Below are 14,085 nucleotides of genomic sequence, written 5' to 3'. Positions count from 1 at the left end.
GGGCATCTACTGACCCATCTGCCAGAAATGCTTCCCTTTTTATTGAATTCAACTGAACTCTTCAGTTCAGTTCTACCAAACTAGATCTCTTATTATCTTGAATGGGAAACATTTGACACCTACAAGAAACCATGAGCAGTACTACCTTTTAAGTGTTTTAAGGGTAAAAACTGAGTGTAAGTGCAAATTAAAAAAAAAAATCAATTCCAGCAAAATGCAGATGCTCTCCACTACACTGCCAAGTTTATTCATTTGGATTTTTGAGCAGGAAAGCCTATTTCTAACACACACTGCAATTCCCTGTAACTTTCTATTGCTTCTGTTTCCACTTGCTCCATGGGAATCATCCCCACCAGTTCTGTTATACCTCTTAAATCATATTTGTTCTTCTGTACGTGGAGCTCAACCTCATCTTGTTTTATTTCTCCTATGATGGCCATTAGTGTATAGACAATAAAGACCATGAAGTTAATTCTTTCTGATTTGTCCTTTGGTGGTTTAAGAATCCTTATTTCAGTAACTCTCTCATTTTTTACAACACACTGTACACCTATTTATCTGAGGTTCTTCCTTCTAGGTCTTCATTGTTATCTCCTCAAAGGATTCAGGATAAAGCCCTCCTTATCAATCTTAGCCTGCTTAGGGCAAACACATTTTTACCTGTTCTTTTGACGAACAGCCATCTTGTGCCAGCAACTCCTCATTTGCATACCTGACTATAGTCCTGGAAACTATCAATGTTACATTTCTATAGCCAGTAGCTAACTTACAGTGTTTTTTCTTTTCTGGTTTTCTTCCATAGACTAGATAGATAAGACATCAGCACTCCTGGGTTTGACATCTCCTTCTAGATGTGCAATATCTATACTGATATGGCTGTATTCTTTACAGTATCATTTGCCCCATATATGTGTCAGAACAAAGAGATAACTGTTAATGGACTTACTAAGTATTAGAAATTGTTTTGTCACATCCTTATTCAGAGACCACACTTCACAAGCTAGTGAGCTTTGTCTATATTAATTTATTATATTTATGTGTCACCCAACTTGCCAGAGGCGATTTTGGATGGCTTACCAACATTAAACCAGTATAATTTAAAATAATAAATAAAAACAACAATAAATACTGTTAAAATACTGGGAGGAGGCACACAGGGAGAGTTCGGGTCTTTTCTAATTCAATAGCCACCTCTAGAATGATGCATTCCTCTTGGGGTCCCAGGTCATGTGGTGGAGCCAGGTCTTCAGGTCCTTGGGGTACGATGGACCAGTAACTCTCTCTTAGCCCAACTTAGATCATAGGCTTTTGTTCTAGGAATAAAATGAAGGGAGATTTCTATATAAGCTGCTTAGAGCTCCTGATGATGGGATATAAAGCTAACAAACACATTTTTATGAGCCCTGAATTCATCTAAGGAAAGTATTATTTTTGAAAATGGCAATTATTTTTATGGTGCTGTGAATATTTTGCTCTCACTTTTTTTACATTAAAACAAAGCACAATTTACAACAATGATATAAAAAATAATTCTAGTTTAAGATTAGTTCTTTCCTATACAGTGGACTAAAGCACTGTTATTAACAGATTAACATCTGCTGCTTGCAATTACTGCAAGTTCAAATTTCACCAGGCTCAAGGTTGACTCAGCCTTCCATCCTTTCAAAGGTAGGTGAAATGAGGACCCAGATTGTGGGGGCAATAAGCTGACTTTGTATAAATATACAAAAGTATGAAGGCTATTGCTTAAGGCATTGTAAACTGCCCTGAGTCTCCGGAGAAGGACAGCATATAAATTAAAGCAAAAAAAAAAAAAAAAAAAAGGATTTTGTATGTCTATGTGAAAAAATAAAAATAACCTTTTCCTGCCATGAGGGACAATGTGTTTTGAGAAAGGTAGGAAAAAAGTTACAGAAATATAATGCCTTGATTTGAAGGTAAAAATTAAAGCATACAGATGAAATTGCAAGGTTAAGCTAGACATCCTTCAGCATTCTCCAGCCAGGAAAGCAGTTGTTGAGATTTATGGGAAGTAAAACCCAGGTATCAGAAGAATACCTAGGACGGAAAAAGACTGGCATACAGAATGGGACAGCTTGCCATGGCCAACTTGTTGCAACCAACTTGCCATGGGACAACTTGCTGTGGCCAATTCACTGCAATTCAACAAATACAGAAATTAAATTAATTTCTAGAGATCGATGGCCAGTAATAATACAATAAAAAGTCAATTAAGAAATACAAGAGTTACAATCATTTTGATGAAAACATGATTACTACTAATAAAAGTAACTGAATGAAATGATTAGTACAGCATTGAATTGTTCTCAGCGAATTGTCCCGTGGTGAGTTAGTCAGGGAGAGTTGGCCATGGCAAGTTGTCCTAGATCCACTAGCATAGACCATCATCTTATGAAACAATTTAGCTCAAAAGCCAATATAGTATTATTCAATAGTTTTTGTTGTATGACACAAAGAATCACTTTTTTTTTTGACATGGGTGACTATAAATTTGATAAATAAATAAATAAAAAAAAATATATAGTTAGGAAAAAATGACAGAAAAAGAACCCTGCCTTGAAATATAGTATATCTGGTATATAGTCTTACACTTCTGTTTTCTAGATATTTTAATATCAGCATATTTAATAATCACATATAGTAGATGAAAAAGTAAAAATGTCTTTCTTGTTATTAAATAATTTATGCTGAAGTACTATGTGATTAAGCCTTCAATGGATACAATGTAAACTTTAATAGATGTATTGAAATATTTAAAAGATCCTTCTGACCTACTTCCAAACTCACTCTTTCACCCCTCCAATGATACTTCAAATTATATCATAACCATTTATTTAAACGTTGCTCTTTCTTATAACAATGACACTTTGTTAGAATATAAATGAATTATATTTATATTATTAGCAATCACTTTCTAGTAGTGTATTGGAATAATGTTCAGTGTTAATGCTATGAGAAAAAAATCCATGTAACAAGACCTTATACATTCATATTTCTTTGATCAATCTGCTTGATCAATCTGCTGTACCAGGAAACATTTCCTTTCAACATATATTCTTTTTATAAAATAAAAGATAAGATCTTATTATGCTTTTTTGAAGCTTTCTTCCCACTGAAAAACCTTCAAGGGAAATAGTATATAAAGATTTTGAACTAATAAATTAGTTACACCAAATGAAATTGCTAAGATTCTTTTCTAAAAGGAGCAAAGGAACACATGATGCAACAACATAAGAATGGCATTTTTTTCCTTCAAAGAACAGAGGGAAGTTGAGTCAGATACATTTAGTTCAGGAATGAAACACTACATGCTTTTTTCTTTCTTTTTTTCTTCAAAAGAAGAATACCTAGGGCAACTTAATTGAGAATAACCATTCAAAAACATGCAGAGATTGTAGAGATTAAGTTATCTATAGCTAAAGAAGACTCGTTCATATTTGCTCGGCACTCCTCCAGCTCACAGTTCTTCCATTTGTCCATCCACCTATTCCCCCCCTCTGCCCCCCTCTTGGCCTGGTTATCTATCTACCTGTGTGTATGGATATTGTTTATGTTTGTGTTGCCTAATTTTATTAGCTTTTTAAAGAATTCCCAACAATATTAATAGAGAATAATTCTGAACTTAAAAATTAGTCTTTTCCCTCGTAGCTTGAATTCTCAAGTAGCTGTAGCATTTCAGAACTTGTTCATATGAATGGATATTCCAGGGTTAACAAGACAGGGTTACTTTACCCAGTGCAATAATGACATAATCAAGAAAGGAAAATATAGACCGGGCTTAAAGATACCCAGTTGAAGAATGATACTCTACAGCTGAAAGAAAAATTGAAAAGTAATTTGAAACAACAAAAGACACAATTATGATTCATATAGTGGGTCATGAAAGCTCCATTATTTTCACCTTGCAGGCAATCTTAATTGCTATAGAAATACTGAATTTTTAGAACGAAATGAAAAATAAAAAACTCTCAATGCTTTTTACTGGAAACTGTACAAGCAATAAAATGGATGTTTAGTTTGTGATTAATTGATAGTGTCACTAAAGGTTAAAAAAAGCACAATAGTTTATATAAGGGTATAGGAAATAAATACAGTTATTCTTGCATAATATTTGCATTACATAATTAAATATAGAACTGTAACTATTTACTGTTGTAACAACATGGCATACTTTCCATTTTATTTTATTTTTGTTTTATTTTTCACATTTAAACATACACATATATGTATATTAACTCATTTTACATATATATGTATTTGTCCTATATATATATAGTGTTTACCGAGACACCTGGTCTACCCCAACATGTGGGAGCGGGCATTCTGTCACCTTTCAGCCCCAATTCAGGAGCCCTCAAGCAGTCACATTCATGACAAACTATTTTATACCAAATATATATTTTGCTGATAAAGGAAGCAGAATGTCTCCTCCCACATGTTGGGGTAGACTAGGTGTCTCGGTAAACACTTAATCTTTCACTTGGCTCAAGTTGATAAAGGGAGGAGAACTTGTGGTTTAGTGGTTAATACAACTGCCTAACATGCAGGCAGCCCAAGTTCGAATCCAAGTAAGGGTATGGCTGGCTGATGAATATATATATATATTTGTTTCTTTTCTGAGGTTTTCGCGGCTGTTTGTAGGTAGGTCTTTGGTTATTCGGGTTTTCTCCCACGTAAAATTGGAAGTGTCTAGCCAAGACACTTCCAATTTTACGCGGGAGAAAACCCGAATAACCAAAGACCTACATATAATGATATATGCATCTTTATGGTTTTTTTCTTTTTCTGTCATTATTTTTAAAGCAATAAAAAGGACTTTAAATTCTATAAACTAGTTCAGAAATAACTTTAAATGTTCCCACATTTTTACATAATAGGCAAAACCTCTGTTCATTAAATATCCGTCAGGCAATTTTAAATCTACAAAAGAAGACTGTTTGGATAGAAAGACATTCTTTTAATCTAGTGAAGTCTGGACCTTCTGTGTTTGAGTGGGAGATCTTTTTATAATGAACATGAAAGAACAATGCTTACATAAGAAGTCAATCCATAATCAAATAAATAATAAATGAGGAAGATCAGACAGATAATGGTATAAAACTTTACACTTTTTAAAGTTCAAAGGTCTAATTTCTTTTTAAGAGGTCTAATTTCCCCTTAAGAGGCTGTAACAAACACATAATTAATATTGCAGAAAAGCAGTTGAGGGAAGAAAACCAACAACAAATGCCTTCTTTTAATGTATTTGGACAATAAGACCCACACAGTATTCTGTAAATGCAGTCCTCTCCCTCTGTGCTGGTATTCCCACAAATTAAAAAGAATTTATTGTTACTGTAGTTCCCCCTTTTCCCAAGACAAAATGGCTAAAGCATGCCGAAAGCTAAAATTAGAACTCAAAAATAAAACAGTGGCTAAATCAAAGCTAAAGCTCTAGTTGGGATTTTGTTAACAATAAGCAAAAGAAAGGAAGAAGTTGTCAAGCAAGGGCAGAACAAATGCTTTTTTTATCTTTGTCCTCCAGATGTCTGGAAAATTTCTCACAAAGGCTCCTTAGATGGTCTTCCAGCCTGTCCTTACCCAGAAGAGTACAAGTCACTTTGAAAAGGGCACTGGACCGCATCTGTGATGCAATGAGTGGACAAATAGCAATGTTTTGCTGCCCTTATTACCATGGCACAAGCTCAAATACGGGGTAGTCATATTGGTCCTCATTTTATGCCAAGAGCTTTTAGACATCTCTTGGTTGGCTTCATTTCCTGGAGCACCTAAGGAAAGCAAAGAGTTCCCTTAGGTTCACAGGCTGGGAGACACCTTTCAAGTACAATTTTGCCCAAGGCTATTACTACCTCCCCATTCCAGCAAGCTAGTTCTTGGCAGAACTGCCTATTACCAACTTGAGAAACTTCTCAAGCACTTCCGGGAACCAGGTGCTGCCATTAAGCACGGGGGGAGTGGATTGACTCAACAGCAGTGCTGTGGAGTCGGAGTCGGAGTCGAGGAGTCGGAGTCGGAGGAAATTTTGGGTACCTGGAGTCGGAGTCGGAGTCGGCAAACAATGCACCGACTCCGACTCCGACTCCGGAGGCATCCTAAACAATGGCAAAAAGACTGCTAACATAAAGTTATGAAAGGACGTTTTGTCTTCCTTAAAATGGATGCATGCACACGTCACAGAGTCAATTATTTCGCTATTAATGTTAGATTTGTGGATGAAAATAACAAAACAATAACACGGACCCTCGGAGTAAAGGACACTCAGGCACATCACACCAGTGATTACCTTCAGAAGTTAGTGGAGGGTGTTCTAGAAGATTTTGAAATTAAAAAGGAACAGATTTTATGTGTTGTGACAGATAACGCTTCTAACATGTTGAGCACAATTGAGAAGATGAAGGCAGATGAAGAAGGTATCAAACAGATATTAGACTTAGAGGAAGACAGCTCTGCAAGTATTAGAGAAAGTTTAGAAACTGAAGAGAATGCTGACATTTTTTTAGACAACTTTGTTGAAGAAGCATTGAAGCTTGCTACTATTCATCATATGCGATGTGCTGTTCATACACTGCAACTTGCCATAAGAGATGGATTAAAAGATCGCCATGCAGCTACATTAATTGGCAAATTACGGCAAGTAACTGTTGCAGCCAGGGCCCCAAAAACAGATGCAATTTTGAAAAGACGTGCAGGAAAAGGAGCCATTTTGGATCAAACAACTCGCTGGGGAAGCACTTATTTAATGGTGAAGCGTTTGCTTGAACTTAAAGACTTCATAGAAGAAATGGACAATGAAAATCTTGCATTAACTGCAAGCCAGTGGACACAAACAAAAGAGCTGGAGAACCTTCTTTCTCACCCCTTCACTGTCACCAAGAGGTTGCAATGTGATGATCTAACCCCGGGTAAATTCCTCTTGGAATGGAAGAGCCTGTTATATCGCCTGAACAAAAATGGAGGGTTAATAGCTGAGGGCATTGCATCATCAATGATGAAAAGAGAGAGTCTTTTGCTGGAAAATGAAATCTTGTTAGCGGCTATTTATGTCGACCCAATGAGCCGACTTTTATTGAACAGTAAACAGATTGCTACTGGGAAAAAGGCCCTCTATGATGTAGCAGTTCGCATGAAGGGATTACGACCTGAAATACCTCCACAGGAGGATGGAGTTCTTTTAAGCAATAGTGGTAACTCAGAATCATCTTCTTCAAACGAAGAATTAGACTTTGATTCCTTCTTAGACAAAATGGAAGTTGCTAAAGGAAAGCGACGTCGCATAAGCGTTACAGAACCAGTAAATGTCCAAATAAAAAAATTCCAACAGGAGTTTTATAAAGCACTAAAAGAAGTTGAAAAGTATGATCGCTCATCAAAACTTACTGTTGAAGAAGCCATCCTTGTTTATCCAGAGATCGTTAGTGATGTGGCCAGAATAGTTACTGCAATGCCACCCACCCAAGTCAGTGTCGAAAGATTATTTTCAGCCCTAAAAATAATAAAGTCTGACTTAAGAGCCTCTATGAAAGAGGATCTGGCAGAGGCAATTCTCTTCCTTAGAACTCTACATTGAATTGATTTGCATTTGCTAAGCCTATAACTACATTTCAAGATTAATATAAACCATTTCTAGGTTTTACAGATTTTGTTTTTGGTTCATATAGATAAGCTTTGTTTTTGTTCTAAAACAACCAAATAATGTGGTTTGTATTTTTGAACTGGTAAAGTTCCTGTTCCTGATGTTTATGCCTGCTGCTACTATCCAGCAACTTGATTAATTAAATTAATAAAAAAAAATTAATAAAACTTTGTTGTTTTCATTGTGTTTGTCTTTTGCTTAAACTGTTCAATACAGTAGACTGTTGGCTTCCCAGCCAGTAGTCCTGTGGTAATGACATGTATGTTGCCTTTCTTTCCTTCAAGGAATGTATAAAATACATTCGCATATTAATACAGAGGAGTCGGAGTCGGGGAGTCGGAGTCGGAGTCGGAGTCGGAAGTACAAAAAACTGAGGAGTCGGAGTCGGAACATTTATCTCCCGACTCCACAGCTCTGCTCAACAGACCCCCTTCTCTGAAAGGTCTGTATTGTGATCTGACCATGACAAGGGACGGATAGTCTCTCAAGCTTTAAATCACATTGCAGTGGCCCTGACACAAAACACTGATCTGATGTGTGGCCTCCAAAATGTGTTGAACCCTATATGATCTGGGACAAATGTTGGCCACTGTGATATCCTGAGATGCCTCCACACCCTATGCCAAGGCAGGTAGGCAAGCTGAAGTCCCTGAGAACAATCAGCATTGAGAACTCCACTAATCCTTAGAGACCAACTTTAGCTAAAAGGCCTCACATCTACTCATCCTCAAGAGAGTGTCCCCTGGATGTTAGTAGAGCCTCCCAGATTGTAACTGCCAAATTATAGGCTGCTACAACATATTTAGCAACCTTCAGATTCCCAGATTATATACTGATAAAGATTTGACTAGAAGGATATCTATGGTTTACAAGCTATCACAGCTGAATTTACACACTAAGACAAAACCAACCTACCTTATGGCTTGGCCTGCTACACAATCCAACCATTATCTTTCCTCCTGTCCAAAAGTGCTCGCAACCTACTCTATGTTCTATAATAATATATTTCTCATCTCTGGGTTTTAGAAATCCACATTTTTGCCTGGCTATTTTTTTTTTTTACTGAATTGATGTAGGGAATAATATTGAATAAAAACTTGTAAATAATTTCATATTTGACTTTCTTAAAATAAATAAAACAAGCTCTCTCATTTTCTATTTTGTTAAAACGATATACTGTATAACTAGCCATGATGCAAATAACTAAAACACTACGTTCCCAGATCTATTTATTTTATTTATTTATTTAGTTAGTTTGTCAAACATGTACAAGAAAACAGGTATAAGTATAAACATGGACATGAAGACAGGAAATGAGTATGAATAAATAGGGACAGTAGGTCAGGGATGGTAGGCACGATGGTACGCTTATGCACACCTTACAGACCTCTTAGGAATGGGGCGAGGTCCATGGTAGAAAATTTAAGGTTAAGGTTTTGGGGGTTTGAGGATGTAACAACAGAGTCAGGTAGTGCATTCAGGCATTGACCACTCTGTTGCTGAAGTTGTATTTTCTGCAATCAAATTTGGAGTGGTTTACCTTGAATTTGTATCTATTATTTGCCCGTGTATTATTGCGGTTGAAGCTGAAGTAGTCACTGACAGGTAGGATGTTGTAGCAGACAATTTTGTGTACTACGCTTAGATCAGACCGTAGGTAGTTCTAGGTTGTCCAAGTCCAAAATTTCAAACCTGGTGACATAAGGTATTCTATTGTGAGCACAGGAGTGGAGTACTCTTTTTGTGAAATAGCTCTGGACTCGCTCAATTGTATTAATGTCCAATATACAGTGCGAATTCCAGGCAGACAACCTCTATTCGATAATTGGTCTGGCAAAGGTTTTGTATGCCCTAGTTTGCAGTACAATGTTACCAGAGAAGAAGCTTCACAAAATTAGGTTAACAATTCTTAATGCCTTTTTGGCAATGATGTTACAGTGAGCTCTGGGGCTTAGATAGTTTGAGATGAGTATTCTTAGGTCCTTAACAGAGTGAGGGTCATCTATGAGGTCGTATCCGTCCAGCTTGTATTTGGTATTCTGATTTTTGTTGCCAATGTGTAAGACAGAGCATTTGTTGGTTGAGATTTGAAGTTGCCAATTATTCAACCATTTTGACACATAGACAAGGTCGCTTTGTAGGGCAGCAGTATTGTTGGTGATGTTAAATAGTTTTACGTCATCAGCGAAGAGGACGCAGCTGTTTATAATATGATCGCAAAGGTCAATTATGTAAATTAGAAAGAGAGTGGGTCCTAAAACGCTGCCTTGGGGGACACCACTATTAACTGGTGCAGGGTTTGATAGGGCATTCCTTATTTTGACTACTTGTTGCCTGTTTGACAGGGAGACAGCTATCCACTTGTGTAGGGATCTGGAAATGCTGTAAGAGCTTAGTTTTAACAGTAGTTTGTTTTGTACTACTGAGTCAAAGGCTTTGCATAGGTCTATGTAAATTGCGTCTATTGCTTTACCCTGATCAAGGTAAAGGTCTATCTCCCTTTAACAGGTGGCTTGTGGCAGATCATATTTAGAGGTGCAGGTGCAGTATTTTCTTTAAAAATTGCATATGACAAAAGTATCACATGAGCTAAAACCACAGCAACCGGTGCAAAGAACGCCTCCCCCCCCCAAATTCCAACACTAATGAATTAAACAAAAAAAATGCCACACTGTTTAATGTATTTTGTTGTCCAAAAACTGTGTTTTGCAAATGCTCCTAAATGTTGAGAGGTGACATATTCCAAAAGAAAATTGTAGAAATACTCGCTCATGTTGAAACTGCAACAAGAAATAATGTACTGTATTTCAGTCGATGCTAATGAATGGAAATACACCAAAAGGAGAATTCTTGCAGAAGAAAAAAAAAAAAGGTGCCTCAAATGGATAGATATGATTCATCATTTTAGTTGCAGTGGCATTAATTCTTAGCTACTTACAACATATTCTGTAAGGAGCCACTGCTGAAAAAATATATTGGAGTTAGGAGAACGATAAATTCGAATAAGTAAAAATAGTTGTACAGAAGTTGCAAAATGGATCAGCCAGGTTGATAATTGCTGCAACATCTGGAATAAAACAATCATCTAGTTTTTAATATTAGTTAACCTAATTTGCATACAAAATATTGATTGAACAATTTGCTGACTGAACTCTGGAAAGTCATTGTTCAAATGGCATCAAAGATGAGGAACTTGCAGGTGTTATTACAACACCTGGATTTCTAGCTGTTATGGCTCCTAGACCCCTCAGTTGGTTACACTGATTGAAGTTGCTGGAAGGGGCATTGGTCCTACCTGAGACGCTCCATCTCGGCATGGAAATGGGTTAACTCCATCTGTCTTTAGCAGGACTGAGTCTGCAATTTGTTAAACCACACTACTTCCTGTTGCCTCCCAGTTTTTGATGACAGTATCGATGCAGACTGACGTGTAAATCTGTGAATAAAACACAAACATTCCTCCCTGATCCCCCATGATTGGACACCAAACCGGATAGGGCTGACTGCTGTTTCCAACGTGCCAAGAAGGAATGTCTCAGGTAGGACCAATGCCTCTTCTCCATAACAGTTGGAAACAGCAGTCAGGAATGGGACATACTAAAGCTGGCTGTCCTATTGGGAGGGTGTTGTCTGGTCCTGTTCTCCCTGCCCCGTGATGACTCTCTGAAGTACCCGCCTGTCAAAAGCCACCTCTGCCGAGGCGTAAGTATAGAGCTTATAGTGGGGGATAAATGTGGATGGGGATGCCCAAGTAGCAGCCCGGCATACCTCCTCTAGAGAGCCTTGCGTAGCCCAAGCAGCCGAGGTGGCCACACTCCAGGTAGAATGGGCTGTGATGTGTCTAGGGACTGGCAAGGCATGTGACTCACAAGCCATAGCGATGCACGGTCTAATCCATCTTCCCAAGGTAGATGATGTGACCTTGCACCCCAAAGTGGCAGGTTGGAAGGATATTTTTTTTAAAAAAATCTATTTTTATTTTTATTTTTTTTACTAAACAAACATCATTCCTTCTGTGTGCCATCTTGGTGTTTCTTCAGTAACTTCTTCTTTTTAATTACTCCTCCTATCTTCATTTCTTCCCTTATAATTTCCATTTCTCTATTACAATATTTCCCCCCAAATACAATACATTTAATATAATATTCTCCTATTTCGTTATCAAAATCTTTATATATTTCTCTTTTCTATCCAATCATAAAATTTTCCCTATATCTTAAAATATTCCATATCTTCTCTCTCTTTAATCATCAAGGTTAAATCTATTCATTTCTACACAGTCTAATTTTTTTTTTAATTACTTCCCCTTCCAACGGGATTTTTTTCTACTTTTCATTTTTGTGAAAATACTATCCTCGTTACAGTTATTATATGAATAATCAAATATACATTTTCTTTACTAATTTTCTCTGGTAGGATACCCAGTAGGAACAGTGCCGGTTTTAAATAAATTCCGCCCTCACCCCTGGAAGATCCTGGTTGAAGCCCAGCCCGGTAGAGGTCTTGGCCTTGTGGAGCAATAATTTGAACATCTGAGGCCGAAATAACCCGAGGAAGGCTGGCTGGTCCAGCAGAAGGCCTTCATCGTCAGACAAGTCATAATCTCATTGCATCTCTTCACCTGAGAGAGAAGCCTGATTGGAGGGTGGGTGGCAATAGTCCAGATGTTGCTCATAATCCTGGGCCCTGGGAAAATCAGAGACCACTGACTCTACCCTTCATTGTAGGCCTCTGCAATGCCTCGCCTTATGGCTTCAGAGATTAAGGCCCCCATAGAAGCCGGAATCTGAGCCTCAATATTCTCCCCTGAGCCTGTGGCCATCGGGGTAAAGGTCGCCTCAGCAGATGAGGTCCCCTGTTTTACAGGCTGTTCCCAAATAACTTCAGGCTCTGGTGCAGCGCCAAACAGCAAATCCCTGTGGCAGGGAGCTCAAGGGCCAGCTCCATGGCTCCATCCAGAGACCAAACTGCAGCTGATGTCCCTTTTAGGGGCTCATCCTGCTGTGGGAGGATTGAGGGTGCAGCAAGGGAGGAAGCCTGGTCCAAAGTCTGGATCTCTTGGCTTCTTTTTCCGCTTCTTGTTGAGCCTTCTTAATATGTCTCTCTATGGCCTTGTGCCTTCTCTCTTCAGCCTTGGAAGGCTGCCTGTGAGTTTTACTGGAGGATTTATGAACCCTTGGTTTAAAAGGCATAGGCTCTGAAGGCCCTCCTCATGCTCCCCTTCTGAGCGCATGTGTGCTGGGCTTCCTGCTATGTGGGTTTTGCGTCCTGATCTGGCGGACACCATTTTGAATCTAGGAAAGCAGACCGGCCTAAAAGGCCTTGCTGCTAATGCAGCCTCCCAAGCATTGGATGGTTTCCCCGATCCCACTTTACTCACCGTCCACCTGACTGCGATTGACAATACCCAGCTGTGGTTCTCTAGGGCCAGCGGTTCGGAGCCAGGCTCATGAGCACTGCCCTGTGCTGGAGGGAACGAGGTGCAAAACACGGGAGGCTGATTGCCTCATCCCACTGGTTCGCAAGCTGTAGGCTCCCCAGCGAGCTTGTAATTAACACAGAATTGATCGTTGTGCTCAAGGCTTGTGCTGCGGATCGAGGCTTGTGCACGCTGCCGTCACCTCCACTGCAATCCCACAGCTCGATCGCCCAGCTGATGAAAGGGTTCTCAGAGAAACCCCTGGGTCAGCGGTTCAGAGTGATGCTCGTGAGCGCTGCCCAGATGGATCTGCCAGCTGACAATCCTCTGCCACCTCTGTGGCCCTCAGCGATTGCAGGCAAAAAGCTCTACACGCTGGAATGCAAAAGAAGTTAAATCTGATTCTCCTAACAGTTGGAAAGAGGTAATCAGGAAGGATTAGCTTGAAAAAACACATCTTGTCCTAACTAGACTGAGTCTAAAGCTGGGAGGTAAAGGAAGAGGCGTAGTTTAACAAATTGCACTCAATCCAGCTAAAGACAGACGGAGTTAACCCATTCCTGACTGCTGTTTCCAACTAATATGGAGAAAAGATAATTCAGCAACACTTTGGAGGACCAATTATTCTGCTTTCTTGCAGTATTCTGAGCTGTATGGACTAGCATAGGTCATATACAAATGGATGGAGAAGCCTATGAAATAATGATAATCTCTAATAATAGTTTCTCCATGGATAGCAAAAATAGAACCGGGTATAAAATAAAAAGCAAAGTGAAAACAATAGAAAAGAAAAGCAAAAATGCTAAAGATGTTAGCAACTATCTTAAGAGGGAGGTTAGAAACATGTGACAGCTAGATATATTCTTATAATCCCTCCTTCTTCAATCTGGTGCAAACTGGATACACTGAACTAAAACTCCTACATTCTCAGATAGGCTGGCCAATAGCTAGCAGCAAATATAGAAAGCTTAGGTTGGAAAAATTTAGCTTAAAAGGAACCAGTCAAATTCTT

At 38.6% G+C, this 14,085-nt stretch overlaps 1 protein-coding gene across 3 annotated transcripts in view; it reads right to left on the bottom strand.

Moving 5' to 3' along the window:
• The window catches only part of RNLS (renalase, FAD dependent amine oxidase), a 121,738-nt gene that overhangs the window by 65,338 nt on the left and 42,315 nt on the right, over positions 1–14,085 (bottom strand). Inside the window, exon 7 of one of the 3 annotated variants that reach the window (XM_070945362.1) lies at positions 1,058–1,313. The exons of the other annotated variants lie outside the window; for them this stretch is intronic. Coding sequence (XP_070801463.1) covers positions 1,247–1,313 — 67 coding nt within the window. The 3' untranslated portion in view covers positions 1,058–1,246. Of the gene's footprint in view, positions 1–1,057; positions 1,314–14,085 lie in introns of those variants that run through there. 3 annotated transcript variants of the gene reach the window in all.

The sequence above is a fragment of the Pituophis catenifer genome, unplaced genomic scaffold (assembly GCF_029215685.1).
Source record: "Pituophis catenifer annectens isolate HBS135680 unplaced genomic scaffold, rPitCat1.0.hap2 SCAF_6, whole genome shotgun sequence".
Classification (NCBI taxonomy): domain Eukaryota; kingdom Metazoa; phylum Chordata; class Lepidosauria; order Squamata; family Colubridae; genus Pituophis; species Pituophis catenifer.
Note: the sequence above shows the minus strand (reverse complement) of the source record. Positions and strands in the feature narration are given on the sequence as shown.